Consider the following 17,214-nt stretch of genomic DNA (forward strand, 5'->3'; position numbering starts at 1 on the left):
AGATACCCATATTTTGTATCTGACATACATTTTATTAAGACAGCTCATTTCAATTGTCTCAATCAATCGTGAAGAGGGGAAAAAAAATCTTATCCTACATATGTGATGATATGTGTGATATATGTGACGTGTGTGTAATTGTATTATCTAAATAATTTCTTTTATCAATCAGGTATATACATGAAAAAGAAATTCAACAATCGACCAACTATAAAGGAATACAACATGCTGGAAAAAAGAACGAGTTCGTTATATTTTTATATATAGTTATAATTAAATTTCATAAATAATATAATTTAATTTATATTTGTAGTTAAATTTTATAAATAATATCATGATTATCATCAATCAATGCCTGAAACTTGTGTAAAGCCTTTAGCCATTAGACATGCCTTGTACTGTTTAATGGTCCCGTGGAGATTATGTTTAAGTTTAAACACCCACTTGGACCCAATTATTTTTTTTTTAATTGGTAAGGGAGTGAGCTGCCAAGTTTAAAGATGATGAAGAACATTGAATTTGTCCTTAATAGCACTTTCCCAATGAACATGATCTGTTGTCTCTTCATAACACTTTGGTTCATTATCAGTGGATGGCCAAGGAGAAGGACTTACGAAAATTAGAAAGTACATTATAAGCTACAAACTGTGAGATGGGATAACGTGAGATTGTTTCCGTTGTAGTGTTCATGCACTGGAAATCCTCTTAAGTGAGCTGGTCTTTTCTTTTCTCTAGTGGACCGTCATGGTGGTAATTGAGAATCGGGAAGTAATGCATGAGGCGGCATATGGGTGTGAATTAGTACAGTGGCTAATGACTCAACAAATGGATCAACTAAAGATTCGGGGATATGTGCATTAGGGACTTCAATGTGTGTTTTATGCAAAATATGTGTAGTGCGTGGACTAGTGATTGCTTCATCGTAAATGAATGAATTAGATGCATGAATGTTACTCTTTTGTGATGCAAAGGGAACCTCGGTCTTATTGATAAATTAAAAGGGAAGTGAGTTTCATAAAAATGAATGTTTTGAGACATAAATATTTCTCTTGAATGCATATCTAGTAAAACAAATCTTTCGGTCCCTCCCTAAATCCTAAGAAGGTGCACTTTCGTGCTCTTGGATCAAGTTTCAATCTACAATGCTCACTACTATAAAACTAGTTATTACAGACGGATATTTCCGACGGATTTTATCCCACTGAAATACAGACGAAATTTCAGAGGAATTTTTTTGTCGAAAAACAAAAAAAATAGATTAGCATAAATTACAGACGGAAAAGAGAATCCGTCTATAATTCTGTCGGAAAAATTAATTTTTTTTCGCGAAATGATTACAGACGGATTTTCCATCTGTAATTAAGCAGACAAAATACGCATTTTATTAAATTATTACAGACGGAAAATCCGTCTGTAATTTAAAATTTCCGTCGGAAATATTAGAATAAAGATTTGAAGATCACGGTTATCTCTTCATTTCACACTACACTCTCGCGATTCCTCACTCATCCCTCTGAATGCTTCATCGGCGGCGCTATCAGCCGTGCACCGCCGTCTCACGGAACCTCCATTGCACTCTACTTCCATCGGCCTTGCTCGCATCACTCCCTTCTGTCGCACCCCTTCCCGGTTCTTCTTCGTCGCACCCCTTCCGTCGGCCTTGCTCGCATCGCTCCCTTTCGAACCCTAATGTGCGTTTCTCTCTTCGATCTCGCCATGTTTGCTCTTTTCCACTGTGTTTCTCTCTTCGATCTTGCCTCAGCTATGCAGTTAACCCTAATCTCCTTTCTCTTTCATCGCTGTTTTCTTTCTTTCAATACCATCTCTAACTCTAATTATATTATCATATGTTCCATCACTATGATTCTATTTCCTATTCTATGATAAGAACTTGTAACGGTTATAGTTTTTTATTTTGTGTTCTTATAAACTTGTTCGTGAAATCAAGGTTCCTGAATGCATTGACTAGTTTCATTTTTATTGCTGAGGAAGAGGAGGAGGTATGCATCTGCATTTTCTGTTGTCATATATGTTTCATGCAAAACTGTTTGAAATTTTACTTGAACAATATGTTGCCTTGTATTTAATTTCTTTTTTCGTTTTTGGTTATTAAACAGGAAGTAGAGATAGAGTATGTAGAAGGTTATGATGAACTTAAAGAGGAAGATGACATGGAGGATTTTGTTAATTTTAGATACATTTCAATTCTATTTTTATGTATTAGTCTATTATTTTTCTTATATGTTGGAGGTGAAAAGTTGTGCATGTGGAGTTGGAGCTCTGTGGTTGAGTTTAGAAAAATGAAATAAACTAGGAAATGAACGCATTTGAAAATCAAAAGCATAACAGAATTTTCTAATGCAGCTGGAATCTCTGAAGATGAAGAGGCAGAAGCAGCTGCTCAGAGAAGGGTGAAACAGAAGAATAAGTTAGCTTCAATAAAATCTGAGAAGGATTCTGTTGATCTTAAATCAAAGAAGGCAAAGGTCCTTGTTGAGGTAAATCTATATTGCGCCCTTCAATTGAAAAAATGATATAATTTCTCTTTTAAATGCTGGTTTTTGTTCTGATATAATTTGTTACTTTGTTTCTTAAGATCTTGTTGCTTTGAAAATTCATGTGACTATTTTCATATGGTACCAATTTCAAATATAATCTAATAACTTCATTTATATATCTTACGTAAACTGAGGAAATGTTGGTGATTTAGTTCATGAGTGCAAGAAGAAGCCGAGAAAAATAGAGCTTGTGAGAGATAATTCTCTTAGATTCATAGAGTAATGAACTAGAAAACTGAAATGTACAAGGGAACTAACTATTTATACTATCATAACAGTTAAACAGTTATTTATATCATCCATTACATATTTGCATCGCGTAATCTTAACATATTTATTTATAACAAATGAAAATACTGCAACATGACAGAGTAAGAAGAGTCCTCAGGAGTTTGCAGAGCAAATTGTTGAAGAGGCACATGTATATAATGGCTTCAATCTAGTTTGTGTTGATATTTGCAGCTTCAATCTAGGCTGCTCAGAAAGGTATAATGAGTGTATGGGACAAAGCTGATATCATAAAGGTATTATGATATATAACACTTTGCAATTTGTATCTATTTTGATTTCTTTTTTCATTTTCTTTTGATTTCTTTTTTCATTTTCAATTTGTATCATATTTTGTGCTTACCTTGCAAAGAAATAAAGTGTATAGGACTCAATTGGAGGATTAGTCTTAGCATGAGTGATCCAAATCTTGTTCCACTTCTTATCCAGGTTCTTTAATCCATTTTCTTTTACTTTATTTTTATTCTTTTTAATTATATTAATTATAGACCAAGCTTAGCTGGTAAGGATGACCAGGGGGTAAAACGCATGAACCTGATTGCTCGTGCTGCTGAGTCAATTGCTGATGGGGATCTAGTGAATGTACAGATTCGAAGATATCGACAGTGGGGATCTGACCTTGATTATTTTAATGGTAGCTGCTGCAGCTTCATTAGTACTGGGGATAAAATCTGAGGTGAGAAAACATGGCAGAGTTATAATGTTCCTTTATAGCAGAAACAAGTATCCTGCAGCTTCATTATCTCCATTTTGTTTCATTTGCCTTATTTTATGTTTGTGTAATGCTTCAAGTGTAGTAATATTTTCCTCTTATTTATTTAGAAATTTTTTTATGTTAATCATAGCTTTTATTGGATACCTTGCTATTTAGAAAATTGTTGTTTCATGAATTGGACAAGGCCTTGTAATTATTCTGACTTACTGCTTTGCATAATTATTGTGTCTTATCTGTTTACATCTTAAAATATTAGATTTTGTGAGCATGATTACTTTTGCTTAATTCACTATCAATTCTTCTATTCCTTCTAAGAGAACTGAATTGAGATATTGCATTATCTTGCTGCAGGCAGGAGGTCTTGTTTTTAGATAATGAGATTGCCTTCAATGAGGCTATCATTGAAGAAAGAGAGCAAGGCATTCAAGAAATTCAGCAGCAAATTGGTGAAGTAAATGAAATTTTTAAAGATCTTGCTGTGCTTGTGCATGAACAGGGAGCTATGATTGGTAACTTTCACCTCTATTCTAATTGAGTACATCTCCGTCTTAATCCCAAGTTTTTTATTTGTCCAGAACTTCTCATCTGATCTGATGCCGAGAGTTTATATTTTTTTAGATGATATTGGGTCCAACATTGAGCAGTCTCATGCAGCAACTGCACAAGCAAGATCGCAACTTGCTAAAGCTTCAAAGACTCAAAGATCAAATTCTTCTTTGGTAATATACATTGTGTAATATTTGCTTTAAGATTTCACCTCTCACGTGTTGTTTTAGATGTTGGGTGTGAGAGCCGTGCTTCCTTGTTCTTCTTTTTCTTCTTCTGAGCTCAACCCTGCAATTCGGTCAGCTACTGACCAAACTATATCTTATCTGATTCTCTTTCATGGTTTTAGACTTGTTGGGCCTTTCTTAAACATATGTTTCTTTGTTGTTTCATGTTTGCTTATGTTGATAGGTCAGAGGTTTCATTTTCTGTTGGGTCTTGCCTCCTTCCTCATCCAGACAAGGTACTAAGAGTGCTAAATTCTGATTATTTAGCATATAGCTCGGTATTCTATTTGCTCTTCCAACTCCTTTGCTATCTCACTCTTTCACCATATAGCTCGGTATTCTATTTGCTACTTCATTCATTATTCAGATAATTTCTTTTTCTTATTTAACTCTGTTTATTCAGCTTTTCATTTTTCGCTGTTTGAATCTACATGCTTTATGGATTGAGATATATAAATCTTTGGGCTTGAGATTGCAGCTTATTCTTCAATGGTTGACTGGGATATTTGTGCTTATCTATGGTTTGAGATGGAGGGGGCCGGGTAATGAATACTTAATCATTTTTAATATTTTGAAATTTTGGGATTCTGGTCTATAAGAATGTAGATGAATATAATTTATGTTGTATAAAGTCATAAACTAAAAGGATCTGATAGATGCCAATTAAGTTGTATCATAATCAGTAATAGAAAATTTGAAATGTAGAAAACAGAATACTAATGTTTTTATGCTCATTTTCTATATGGAAAGGAAGCAAAATCTGCAAACTAATGTTTATTTTGTTTGAAATCAATCATCATAAAACTCTGTCTTCACTCTTCAAAAATTGCAACAACCTCTTTCGTCATTTCCATACCTCTTCTTCCTTCTCCTCTCTTCAAAGCTTTGTCTGATTTTTTGCCTGTGTACTGTGTAGAATTCAACTTCTTACTTTCATCCCCCACTTCTCTCTCTTCTCCCCACGCTTCAAAAAGACTATATTTGTAATCCCCACTTTCCCTATTGAACAGCTTCAGGTCACTAATCACCTTTTTTCTATTTTGGAATTTCCCTAGGATATTATATTGTTGGTGCTTCAATTTACAGCTTAGTGATTACAGTAGGTGATGATTTGACTGTTTAAGTCCCTAATGCGGGTATTTACTATTTACACAGGCATCAGGCATAGCTGCCTTAGACATTAAGAAGCTTAAAGATGCAGGTATTTGCACTGTTGAATCTGTTGCTTACACTCCTAGGAAGGATCTGTTGCAAATTAAAGGTATCAGTGAGGCTAAAGTTGACAAGATTATTGAAGCAGGTATGCACCTCCTGATATATTTTACTTTGCTAATACGGTATTTTCTTCAATTTCAACACTCAAGAGCATCAGCTATAAGCACATTAATTGTGAAGCCTTACTGATCTTCTGATGCTTGTTTATTGACAGCTACTAAGTTGGTGCCTATGGGTTTTACTAGTGCGAGCCAGCTCCATGCTCAGCGGATGGAGATCATCCAGATAACAACTGGATCAAGAGAGCTTGACAAGATATTGGAAGGTGAGACATCTCTAATAAAGACATTGCTTACAAGTGGATTTTATGGATTGTGTTTTTCATTGATGAAGTGTCATAATTCAATATGGTTTCTTCTACTAGGAGGAATTGAAACAAGTTCTATCACTGAGTTGTATGGTGATAGAAAATGAAATACCCCCAGAATTCCTAAACACTTTGTTGAATATGGCACCAAGTCAAGAGGAAGAACGAATCAGATTGGGCATTGAATTTGTTGAGCATTGAATTGAATCACTTCAGGATATATGGTGTGGCCCTGGAATTGGATTCGCATCAGATCATGCTTCTGCTTCTGTGGATTGTGTGGTGGCAAGGAAGAATGCTTCTTCAAGAAGGAACCTTGATGCTGTTGAGAGAGCAACACATAGGGAAGAGGTATTCTTCTTTCTCCATCATCATCTTCTACTTCAATTCTTACTGTTTTCTTTTTTTTATTTAATTGATTCATTTATGTTGTTTTCTCTTCAGACATTGCATTTTCATGTTCATATAATTGTTGTGAATTGAGGCCTCTTCTCTTCCTCAACTCAATGACAGTTCTTGATTGCTTAATTGATCAAAGACTTGTATAAAGTATCCAGTCACTGAATTGAATATGAATCACTTGCTTTTAGACTTGTTCTGGTTTATTGCATTGTGTGCATTACATGTTCCAAATCTGCTATTGCTATTTGGCAGCGTCCATGATCTTTAAAAAGAACTAACCTTGAGAAATCTATGGAAGAGTTCCAAATTGTTGCAGGCAGATACTTGAAATTTAATCAAAAGTAACTGCAGTGGTAACAATTCCTTTTTGGTTCTTTTTTCTAATAACTGCAGTGTAGATCGGATATAGTAAGGTAGACATCCTCTGCTCAGAAAGTGGGAAGCAGCGAATAATTTTGATGGACCAAGAATCTCAAGAAGCAAGTATATTGCCATCATCACTAAGAAGTTCAAGAAAGAATGAAGCTATCCATAAATTAGGATATTGAATCTTGATGAGTCCACTAGTAGTTATTTGTCATCTAATGTATTTAGATTGTATTATTGTATGGAAATAATTGCTTCTTATTATAAAGAAAGCGTTTTGTACTCACTGGTGTGTTTTTCTATTTATACCATCAATAAAAATTTGTATTTATTAAATTTATATTTATTTTGTATGAAACAGGTTTATTTTTGTAATAGAAAAATTTTAAAAAAAAATATTTTACCTTACCGATGTATTTACAGACGGATTTTCTGTCTGTAATCAGAGTGTAAGATGGTTTTCAAATGGAAAATCTGTCGGAAAATCCGTCTGTAATTACAGACAGAAAATTCGTCGGAAAATCCGTTTGTAATTACAGACGGAAAATCCGTCGGAAAATTCGTCTGTAATTACAGACAGAAAATCCGTCGAAAAATCTGTCTGTAATTACAGACGGAAAATTCGTCGGAAAATCCGTCTGTAATTATAGACGGAAAATCCGTCGGAAAGTTCGTCGCCTTTGGGAAATGGATAGAAAATTTACAGAGGGAAAATCCGTCGGTAACTTGTAAAAATCCGTCTGTAATTTTTCGACGGAAAAAATATCCGTCGGTAAATAATTTCCGACGGGGCTTTTACAGAGGGACAAAATCCGTCGGTAATTTCGTCGGTAACCAAAAATCCGTCTGTAATAAAGACTAAATTCGTCTGTAAATCTGTCTGTATTAATCCATTTTCTAGTTGTGGCTAAGCACCCGAAAACCTTTAAGTCCGATAAGTTAGGAAGTGATGAATAAAAAACTTGATATGGTGATTAATTTTATAAGAGAGTTGAAGAAATTCGATTAATAATGTGAACAGCATGAGAGATATATAGCAAAATTCCAAAAGCATTTTGGAATGTTGGAGTGAAATAAAATGGCCCTTCACTATTAGAAATATCACTTTTAGTGGCCCTTTATTTTGTATTTAGCGGTAATAAAATTAGCCGCTAATACTTTTACCGGCAATTAGACATTAGCCGTCTTATACTTTATTGCTAAAAGGTTTAGTGACAATTATAACAATTGCCGATAAAGACCCTTTTAATGACCGCAAAAATCCTAGCTACAACTTTTAATGGCAATTTATATGGCCGCTAAAACCAATTCTAAAATTTTCATGCTATTTATTTTTAGTTGTTATTGTTATTACCGCTAAAAATTTAAGTCTTTTTTTAATTATAATTATTGTTGTTACACACTAACCTCCTATTTTTTTAATTTCAAAATTATTTTTTCAACACTTATTATTAAAAATAATACATAATTCCAACAAAATGAAACATTCTATTACATTCATAATAACAAATTTTATTATAAATTTTGTTCAATATCAACTCTTAAAATACAATTTTGCTCGAACAAACTAGCCACAAAGTATTCCAATGACAAATCTCAATAATTACATTAAAGAAAATTTTTTCCTGATAAATTTCACACTTAAAATGAGATGCATAACATAATTATATATATAGATATAATACTACAAATTCACACCTCCACAAGCATACAAACTCTCAATGTTCCTAAGAAGTTGCCACTTCTGTGTAACCTTCAAAGAAATCAATAGATGGATCGTCTTCAGGAAGTCAATAAGCCCATCCTACACCAATAAACCAAACAACATCACCCAAAGAAAGAGATATAAATGTGAAGAAAAAATATACAAGAATCTTTATAACTTAATATTAGGATGAGAACATATAGATAAATAGGATACAATATAAATTTTAGATACCTGAAAATTTTGGTAAAGCAAGGTCCCAATCAATGCTGCAGTAGAGTATTCCTTGCATTTAAGCTTCTCATCTAGGACAGTTCTCCTAAGGCAACTAAAATTGCTAGCAACTTGAAAAGTACCTTTTTGTTAGCAATAAACTCAAATATGAGCTAACACACAATAAACCAAAAATTAAGGCACACTAAATAAATCAAACACTATCTCAGCATGATATATGATGGCAAAGAGTCTCTAAACTGAATAAAAATCAATAAATACAGATATAAAAGAGGCAGTTTTAAATTGCAGGGAGACACAGTAGGCCAACAGCTACCCATAATCCTAAGTAATACATTGAAACAAAAATTTTCATATCCACTTACAAAAAAAGTTACCCCAGCATCATAGAGAATCAACACTAAGCTAGGTATTTTCTTGCTAAAAATGTAGAGATAAGTGTACATCATAACAGTTGTTTTTTGAATAATAGTCTCTACCTCTTTTAAATATTTTTGTCAGTACAATTCTTTAATGCTCAGGAAAACTTTAGCAATCTCTTCTCTCTGCCTGACCCTTATTCATTGCACTCCCTGCAGCCAAATAAACCTATACAAGCTAGCTATAAGAACTTGCTTTTTACAACCTAAAATAGTTGAAAAATGAGCGTATATTATTATAGAAAACTATGCAGATTATATGTGTAAAATAAAAAACTACTTAGCGTTTGGAAACTTTAATTTATACATATAAAAAATTTAAAGAATCCTAGAAAATATATAAAGCATACAACTAATAATATATGCCTTCATTACCATTATTATTGAACCAAGTGAAGCTTGAGGGACGATATCAGCTTGTGAGCAAGCTCGAATTTGAAGAAAAGGATGTCACAACCTTAACTCCTACGGCAAATGGTAAGAGATTAGACAATCTCTTCTTTGCGAAAAAAAAAGAGGTCTTAATGACCTTGTTTCAACAACATGAAAATGTTGCTCATAATGAAATACTGGCATCTATAGTCTGTGCACCATCACCAGGTATCTACCATGCTTTATCAGTGTCAAATCATGCATTAGGACCACATGATTGGGTCACAGATACAGGGGCCACTGCCATGTATCATTTTCTTTAAAATACTTTACATCTTTTCAAAAAATAAAACCAATTTTAGTAAAGATGCCAATCGGTTCACAAATAGTCACCACTATATGTGAAACTTTGTTTTTCACAGACAACTTCTATCTAAACAATGTTCTTTATGTTCCTTCTTTTCTTTTAACCTGATCTCAGTATCAAAAGCCACTGAAGCACTATGTTGTCAATTTTTGTTCACTCACATAATTTGTAAGATTCAAGATCAGAAGAGTTTGGAGATGACTGGCACTAATGATGTTGAGGATGGGTTGTACATATTGAAAAGAAAACAAATTGAAGAGGGGATTGCATACATGCACATAAAGGAAGAAAAGGTTCACTCACTTATAAATCAAAAGGCACGCAACAACAACAAAGAAAGCACAAATTTGACCAAAGGGCTAGAAAATGCATCTTATTAGGATTTAAATCTGGAGCCAAAGGATACTTATGGTTGGACTTAAGAAACAAAGAAGTTTTTCTATCTTGAAATGTGTTTTTTTATGAATATTATTTTCCATACAAACATAATTGAATCTCAATGGAGGTAACATCAAAGCCTGCTCAATCTAACTTACAGAAGTGCATTCATGATACTATCTAAAATGATCATGCTATTAGTTCGAATAATTCAGGCTCTTTGATCAAGCCACTGTCCATACGCAATCATTGTGACCTAATTACAATTCTCATATTGCAACTAGTACGCTTTTGATTTTTGGTGTGGGAGAGAGAATGGTGTATATCAATATGGTGTGAGCAGAGGAGTGTTTTATTTGGCTATGGGATGACACAAATCGGAGGCACCGATTTGTGATTTCGAAAATAAAAAAATTTTAATGTTAAAATTGGACTGTTCGAATTTTATTTTAACAAATAAAAAATACAAATCGTACCATCCGATTTGGAGTTTAATTTTTTCTTTAAGCAAATCGGACCCTCCGAGTTGTAATTTATTTTTTTCATCAAACAAATCGGACCGTACGATTTGAATAAAACACCATATGAAAAAAAAACACATAATTTTCCAATAACAATGTATTACACATATATTTAACCAATATAAAAAAAAATTAGCCCAACTAGTACTCCCGCATGTAGTTTAGAGAGTGATAATGATTTATTTCATGCATCATCAAATTTCACTAGCTCTTTAAATCATGCATTCATAGATAGTATACCAGCACTTTTAGGAAATGCATCACAACATTTAGAAACCCTTATTGCAGCTAGGCATGTGAAATTTTATATTATAATCCATATGTATCACACATTAGCAGAAATTTGAAATGACATGTTTATGCAAATTTATCAATTCAATATTTTTGGCAGGTTGGTTGTAATTCATGCAAAAAAAAATATTCATTCAAGTTCCATGCTCTAAATCATCACAAAATTTACATCCATGTGCAACTTTTTGTCCCTGTGAGCTCCAGATAAACGTGGTTCCAATTGTAACAATTTTGCAAGCAACAAGCTATACTGTCAACCAAGTATCTTGCAACGAGGTGATAAAAGATTTACCTTTGCAAGTTGATTTTTGGGGCTTGGCAAGACACCAGGATACAGTTCTTCCTTCACCCGGCATGGAAGGGTTTGCGGCGTGGGTGTCAAAGGTTGAAGGCTGGTGGTGGAAGATTGCAGCGAAGGGCCAGGTGGAGTTGACTCCAGTTCATTGTAAAGATCATTAATCCACTGTAGTAACTCCCTCAAGTAGTCGATTGCATCCCCAAGTATCGAAGCCCTATCCATCTATGAACAATGAAATACATTAGAATGTATAATAATCCCTAAATTCTTAACACATCAAAAGAATGCATTAACTAATTAACAGCATAATCTAAGCTAGAACTTGTCATGAACATCTATGTGACCAGTAATTCAACAAGACATCAAGGCATCAACATCAGCCAATTGATATAACACTTAAACAAATCAACAATTATAACTACTATTCTCACTCAATAGTCCAAATATCAAAAGGCTTCACAAATCACAAACCTTGCTAATCTTTGGCACAACAGACCTAAGCATGTACAACCTATCATTAAGCTTCTTCTTGAGCTTAACTACTATTCTCACTCAATAGTCCAAATATCAAAAGGCTTCACAAATCACAAACCTTGCTAATCTTTGGCACAACAGACCTAAGCATGTACAACCTATCATTAAGCTTCTTCCTGTGCCACCTCTCGGCCATGAGATTCTTCACCGGCATCCCTTTCTTCTTCCCTTTCTGATCTCCACCATTGACACCGCCACTCAAGCTCAAATTCCCATTCCCTCCGCCACTATGATTCCCATTCTCCTCCACCACCACAGCCTTACTACCACTCTCAACATTCTCATCAGAATCATAATTCCACACTGACAGTTGGTCCAAGAATCACTTTATGAATTATTGCATACCCACATGCATCATTAGAAAATCAACATCTCACCATACATTTAACACATGCCTGAGAAGATCAACTAGAGTTAGGCAAAAGCCAGCACACTTGCAAGATTTTTAGTGTTTACAAACCAGCACCTCATACCATGCAAGATATCCCATTTCAAATTATGTGAGTTACCAAAATTTGTCACAGTCACATAAAACACTTGCTTTATCTATAACTAAGCTCATATAAAACCAAATAAAAAGCACACACATACCTATTGTAATAAAAATTTTATAGGATGACGGTATGGTAGCCAAGACTCCAATCTATAAGCTACCATATTCATACCTCTTAGATGAATCTCTTCAATAACCTATATAAATCAAGTGCGGAACATGATGAATTCTTCATTTCATCACCACTTCCTTCTGTTTCTATCTCCATGGTTATTGATATGAACATTTTTATAATTACCTATAAAATAATTTTCTAATTAACAATGAAAATCTTTTAAAAGCATTCACTTACAGGTTTCATATAAGAGGCCTTTTTTAAAGCAGAACCAATATGCAGAACTTCATTATACACTTCCTTATATGTTTTCCAAGCATATGGTAGTCCAAACTATTAACAATCACAAATAAAATATCAATTATCTTATGTTCTTGCCATGAGAAAATAAACTATTACAGTGATGTACATTACAAGATGTGCCAGGCCTTTATAAGCTCGATGTGTTCAACACTGATGGCGGATTCCACGACTGCGATGAATTCTAAAGAAGTTTAGAAAATAGTAGGAAAAAATGATAAAGTCAAAAAAATAAATCAAATTACCAGAATTTAAAACCGATAACGCATTGCTGAATTATTGAGCAAAGAAAACCCTCAAAATTTTGATTCTAAATCACTGAATGACGAGTTCAACCTGCAATAAGTGCATGCGATTTGGATCAAAACTAAGAATAGTAGAATCCAATGTGGGAGAAAAGTTAACTTAGATAAAACTAAAAATTGATAAGAGATATGGAAAAAGGATGTAATAGAATACAAATTGGGAGCACAAGAATCAGAATTGAGAGAGAATTAAGGAATTTATATACCTGATTACTAGAGCGCAATTGAGATTTTAATCGAAATCAACACAAGTTTGTCCAAGAAAAGGATTCAAAACGCGATTAAGATGGCGTGGTTATCACTTCTCATAGAGAATAAGGCACTGAGAGAGTTGTTTGTGTGAGGAAGAGTGGCGAGGCATAGAGAGTGATGATTTCGAGTTTTATGGTTTAGTTTTTTTATTTTTAAAATTTTAGCTTTTTTTAGTGGCAATAGCTGAAATGGCCATTATAATCTATAGTATTAATGACAAATATATAATTGCCACTAAAAATGGTTTTGAGAAGAAAATTTACGGCAATAATACTATTGCCGCTAAAAGTTTGTCGCTAAAAATTTTTTTTCTTGTAGTACTTGTAACAGCTAGTATGTGTTGGTGCTTCCTCTCAACAATTCCATTTTATTGAGGAATTTTTGCACACGATTTTTGATGCACAATACCAGTGTATGTTTTCATAAAAAGATTTCATTAAAAATTCTGGCCATTGTCACTTCTTATAATTTTTATTTGTTTATTGAACTGAGTTTTTGCAAAGTTAACTGAGATTTTGCAAAGTTAACAAACGATTGTAAAAGACTACTTGCTTTTAATTTTATTTTCATGAAATGCACTGAAGTGTATCTTGACTTATCATCAACAACATTTAAAATATATTTGTGTCTATTTGTTGAAGAAATTGAAAGAGGCCTCCATATATCTACATAAATCATGTCCAAACAACATTCAAAAACGTTATTACTCAAAGAAAAGGGTAACAATTTTTGCTTAGCTAAATGACATGCATCACTTGGACTATTTGTTTTATTATGAATGATAAAGCTAAAATCTTTTTTCATGGCAATTAGCCTTTTACATGGTAAATGTCCTAGTCTATAATTCCATATATCCTTGTCTGTTATTGCTTGTACGTGCATGATGCATGATGCATGATGCATGATTGGTTTTGCTACAGTTTTATTACTTGAGAATCTAGTACATAGAGACCACCAATAGCTTTAGCTCTCGTTCCCAATCATCCTCATGGAGTTGCAGTCCTAGATCTCACAGTGTATCTGAAATAGTTAGTTTGCAATGCAGTTTGACAGTAATATTGGGCACGGAAATGAGCTTGTAATTGAAAGAAGGTATGTATAATGCATTTTTCAAATACAATTTTTCAAAAAATACAATTGTCTATTTCGATTATGTTGCTTGTGGTGTATGAGTCATTTGGCAATTTCATAAGAATTAGATCAATTGTGTAATATGTTTGAAAATCTTCAAGGGAATATGATACGTGGTATGTAGCACCTGTATCTATTACCCATGAAGTGCACTTATTTTCAGAAAATTTTAGGTCTTTAACACTTGTTTTAAAGTGAAGAAGATGCACTAAATTACCTTGAAGAAGTAGTGGCTGTGATTGTGCCACATTTTGATTTGTGCTATGAATTGGTTTTATCTTATGGTTACCTAAAAAGACTAGTAATGCTTGTCGTTGCTCTGCAGTAAATCCGGACTCGACAATTTCATATTTGGTTTAGGGAAAAGAAATATAAAATAAGAATGGAAAAAATTTTGCTACTATTACAGCCAATTAAGCATCTTAAGTAGTAATTTAAAGTGTTTAAAATTGAATAGAATAAAATATCAATTCATTATTTGTTATTTTTGTGTCGTTCTTCAACTGATGTATATTGAAGGAACCATTTCTAATGATTTACATCTCAAGCATCGATGCTTAGCATTTTTTCAAATCTTTATCTCATCATAAAAACTTGTGATAGAACTTAGATTTTGTATCATTTCATTTTTTTTTTAATTTTCTACATAGTTTTTATCTTTATTTTTTTTATTTTTATTTTTTATTTTTTGTAAAATTTATAAAAAAATATTTAAAGAGAATTTTAAGATATAAACTAAGAAGGAATAATAGATGTATCCATAAGTAGGATTTTTTTTGGTGTCAAATGGTGATTTTATTTTATTTTATTTTGATTTTTTTACATTAAATAAATATAAAAGTAAAATAATTTAAAACGGTTGAGTATAAAATTGAGATAATTTAAAACTTACAATATTTGGCTGTTATATATGAGAAAACTGACAATATTGTTATGATTCTGTGGTATGCATGATTCATCATCATATAGTAGTTCTATAAAATGATATATAATTAGGGAATACATCTGTTTATTTGACCCATTTGACGTTGTATATTATTAATTAGAAAACTACTGTCATATATTATTATGATTATGTGATATGCATGCCTCATTATCATAGTTCTATAAAATGATATATGATTAGGAAATGGATTTGTTTATTTGACCCATTTTGCATTATTGTTGCTATACATTTTTTGGAGTGGTATTATTTTTTATTAATAAAATAAATAAATCACACGTCGTTTGTCACCCATACATCAAGGTTGAAGCTGAAGTTGGCATTGATGTCGACACCCACAATGATTAGTTGTGGTTTGTTGGGACAGTGATATTTGTTTGAGGTGCATGGAATCTTCAATTTTAAAATTGAGAGGGTTTTACTAGGTAGACAATAACTTTTATAAATAATGTAAATAATGAGTTTTAGAATTGATCCAATAAAGTAAAAAAAATACTTTATTTCTAAATTTTTGTCTAAACCATAACATTAGAATAACCATCTGCATATTTAGTGAATTGAATATCCAACCATTGTTAAGTATTAACTATGCATGAGTAAATCGAATAATATATATATATGAACTCTACCATACCCTCTGTAAAATAAAGGGTAAATTACCCCTTGTGGCATATATAATGATTATTGATAAATTATCTTTCAACCAGAGTTCCAAAGTTCGAATGAGATTGTGAAATCTAATTACTATCTCTAATACGATCGCTAAAAAATCCTAAAAACAAGAGAGCTAAAAAATTGATAGAAATTTCTGATATATTAGTTAAACATGATGGTAATTGGTGCATGAAATAAGACACCAAGATATTTTTTTTTTTAATCTTTAATTGCTCTTAAATTATTTTTTCAATTATTATTCAGATAATAAAAATCCTAAGATGGTAATTATTGACTCATTGTTTTTATCATTGTTCTGAAAACCGAACCGGACCGGCCGGTTCGACCAGATTAACCGAGAACCAGTCATTTGTCCGGTTCGGTTGCTATGAAGAACCGTCCTGCAAAAAACCGGCTTAAAAACTGGTCAAATCGGCGGTTAACCGGTGAACCATTCGAACCGCTCCGTTTTTTTCCAGTTCAGTGATATATATATATATGTTAAAAAAAAGAAAAATTCAAACGTTCAGAACCCTCAGGCCCTCACCCACCCCTGCCCCTTTCTCTCTCTCTCTCACTGGGCAAACCCAAACCCTAACGGCGGTAGGAACCCAACCCCATCCCATCACCGAGCTCTTCTTTTCCGATAAACGGTGTTGTCGCCGCCGGCAGAGACAAACTTGGGTACCGTCTTCGCTCGTGGAAGGTCTGCTCGCTTCTCGATCCTCTTCTCCTCGACGTCGAGTGCTTGTTCGAAACTGTTGGCGACGCCGCTGCGAAGGGCTTCTCCATCGTCGTCTGTGCTCAATTTGTTGGTGTCCATCTCTCTCTTCGAGTTCTTTCTCTATTCGAGGCTCCGAGCTCTCTCTGTCTCTCTCTTTCTCACTGCGATGTGTCTCTCTGCTTGGCTGTGGAGTATTCACCGCGCCGTCACCTTCTTTCCTCCCTCGCCACCGGTAAGCACTACTGCCTCAATTTATTTTTGGTTATTTTGTTAATTTTATTTATTCTGATTTTTGAGTTGTTGGCCGTTGATATTTCTGATTCTGCGTTGTCGATGAACATTGTTAATGCTAGAATTTTTTTTTTATTCTGAGTTGTTTATGTTAATTCTGAGTTGTTTATGCTGGTTTTTATGATTCTGAGTTGTTAATTTTGGTTGCTAATTTTCGTTGAATCTGAATTGTTGATTTTCGTTAATTTTGGTTGCTGATTTTC

General features: G+C 33.3%; 1 protein-coding gene and 1 long non-coding RNA gene across 44 annotated transcripts; one reads left to right on the top strand and one right to left on the bottom strand.

The window, feature by feature from the left end:
- LOC107618127 (DNA repair protein RAD51 homolog B) lies at positions 1,457 to 7,024 on the top strand. Of its 29 annotated transcripts, none has more exons than XM_021110598.1 (13): positions 1,457 to 1,769; positions 1,949 to 2,000; positions 2,118 to 2,498; positions 2,929 to 3,082; positions 3,207 to 3,275; positions 3,363 to 3,522; positions 3,913 to 4,070; positions 4,180 to 4,280; positions 4,519 to 4,570; positions 5,490 to 5,634; positions 5,764 to 5,874; positions 6,133 to 6,267; positions 6,571 to 6,705. In XM_021110598.1, the coding sequence occupies exons 8-12, from the start codon at positions 4,180 to 4,182 to the stop codon at positions 6,234 to 6,236; spliced, it is 513 nt and encodes a 170-aa protein (XP_020966257.1). In that variant the 5' UTR covers positions 1,457 to 1,769; positions 1,949 to 2,000; positions 2,118 to 2,498; positions 2,929 to 3,082; positions 3,207 to 3,275; positions 3,363 to 3,522; positions 3,913 to 4,070; the 3' UTR covers positions 6,237 to 6,267; positions 6,571 to 6,705. The 29 variants fall into 29 exon arrangements, 21 of the variants coding, with proteins under 21 accessions (XP_020966257.1, XP_020966247.1, XP_020966249.1 ...); XM_021110588.1 differs by lacking the exon at positions 6,571 to 6,705 and adding an exon at positions 6,712 to 7,024 and having other exon boundaries at positions 1,458 to 1,769; XM_021110590.1 differs by lacking the exon at positions 6,571 to 6,705 and adding an exon at positions 6,712 to 7,024 and having other exon boundaries at positions 1,458 to 1,769; positions 3,214 to 3,275.
- LOC107619280 lies at positions 8,201 to 13,410 on the bottom strand. Of its 15 annotated transcripts, none has more exons than XR_002353444.1 (10): positions 13,223 to 13,409; positions 12,957 to 13,047; positions 12,821 to 12,883; positions 12,395 to 12,594; positions 11,862 to 12,198; positions 11,264 to 11,491; positions 9,418 to 9,507; positions 9,103 to 9,211; positions 8,624 to 8,733; positions 8,201 to 8,488 (listed from the first exon to the last, which is right to left on the bottom strand). It is a non-coding gene; the product is annotated as an uncharacterized LOC107619280 (long non-coding RNA). The 15 variants fall into 15 exon arrangements; XR_002353442.1 differs by lacking the exon at positions 12,395 to 12,594 and adding an exon at positions 12,649 to 12,744 and having other exon boundaries at positions 8,202 to 8,488; positions 12,826 to 12,883; positions 13,223 to 13,407; XR_002353440.1 differs by lacking the exon at positions 12,395 to 12,594 and adding an exon at positions 12,649 to 12,744 and having other exon boundaries at positions 8,202 to 8,488; positions 13,223 to 13,407.

The sequence above is a fragment of the Arachis ipaensis genome, chromosome B09 (genome assembly GCF_000816755.2).
Source record: "Arachis ipaensis cultivar K30076 chromosome B09, Araip1.1, whole genome shotgun sequence".
NCBI classification, from domain to species: Eukaryota; Viridiplantae; Streptophyta; class Magnoliopsida; order Fabales; family Fabaceae; genus Arachis; species Arachis ipaensis.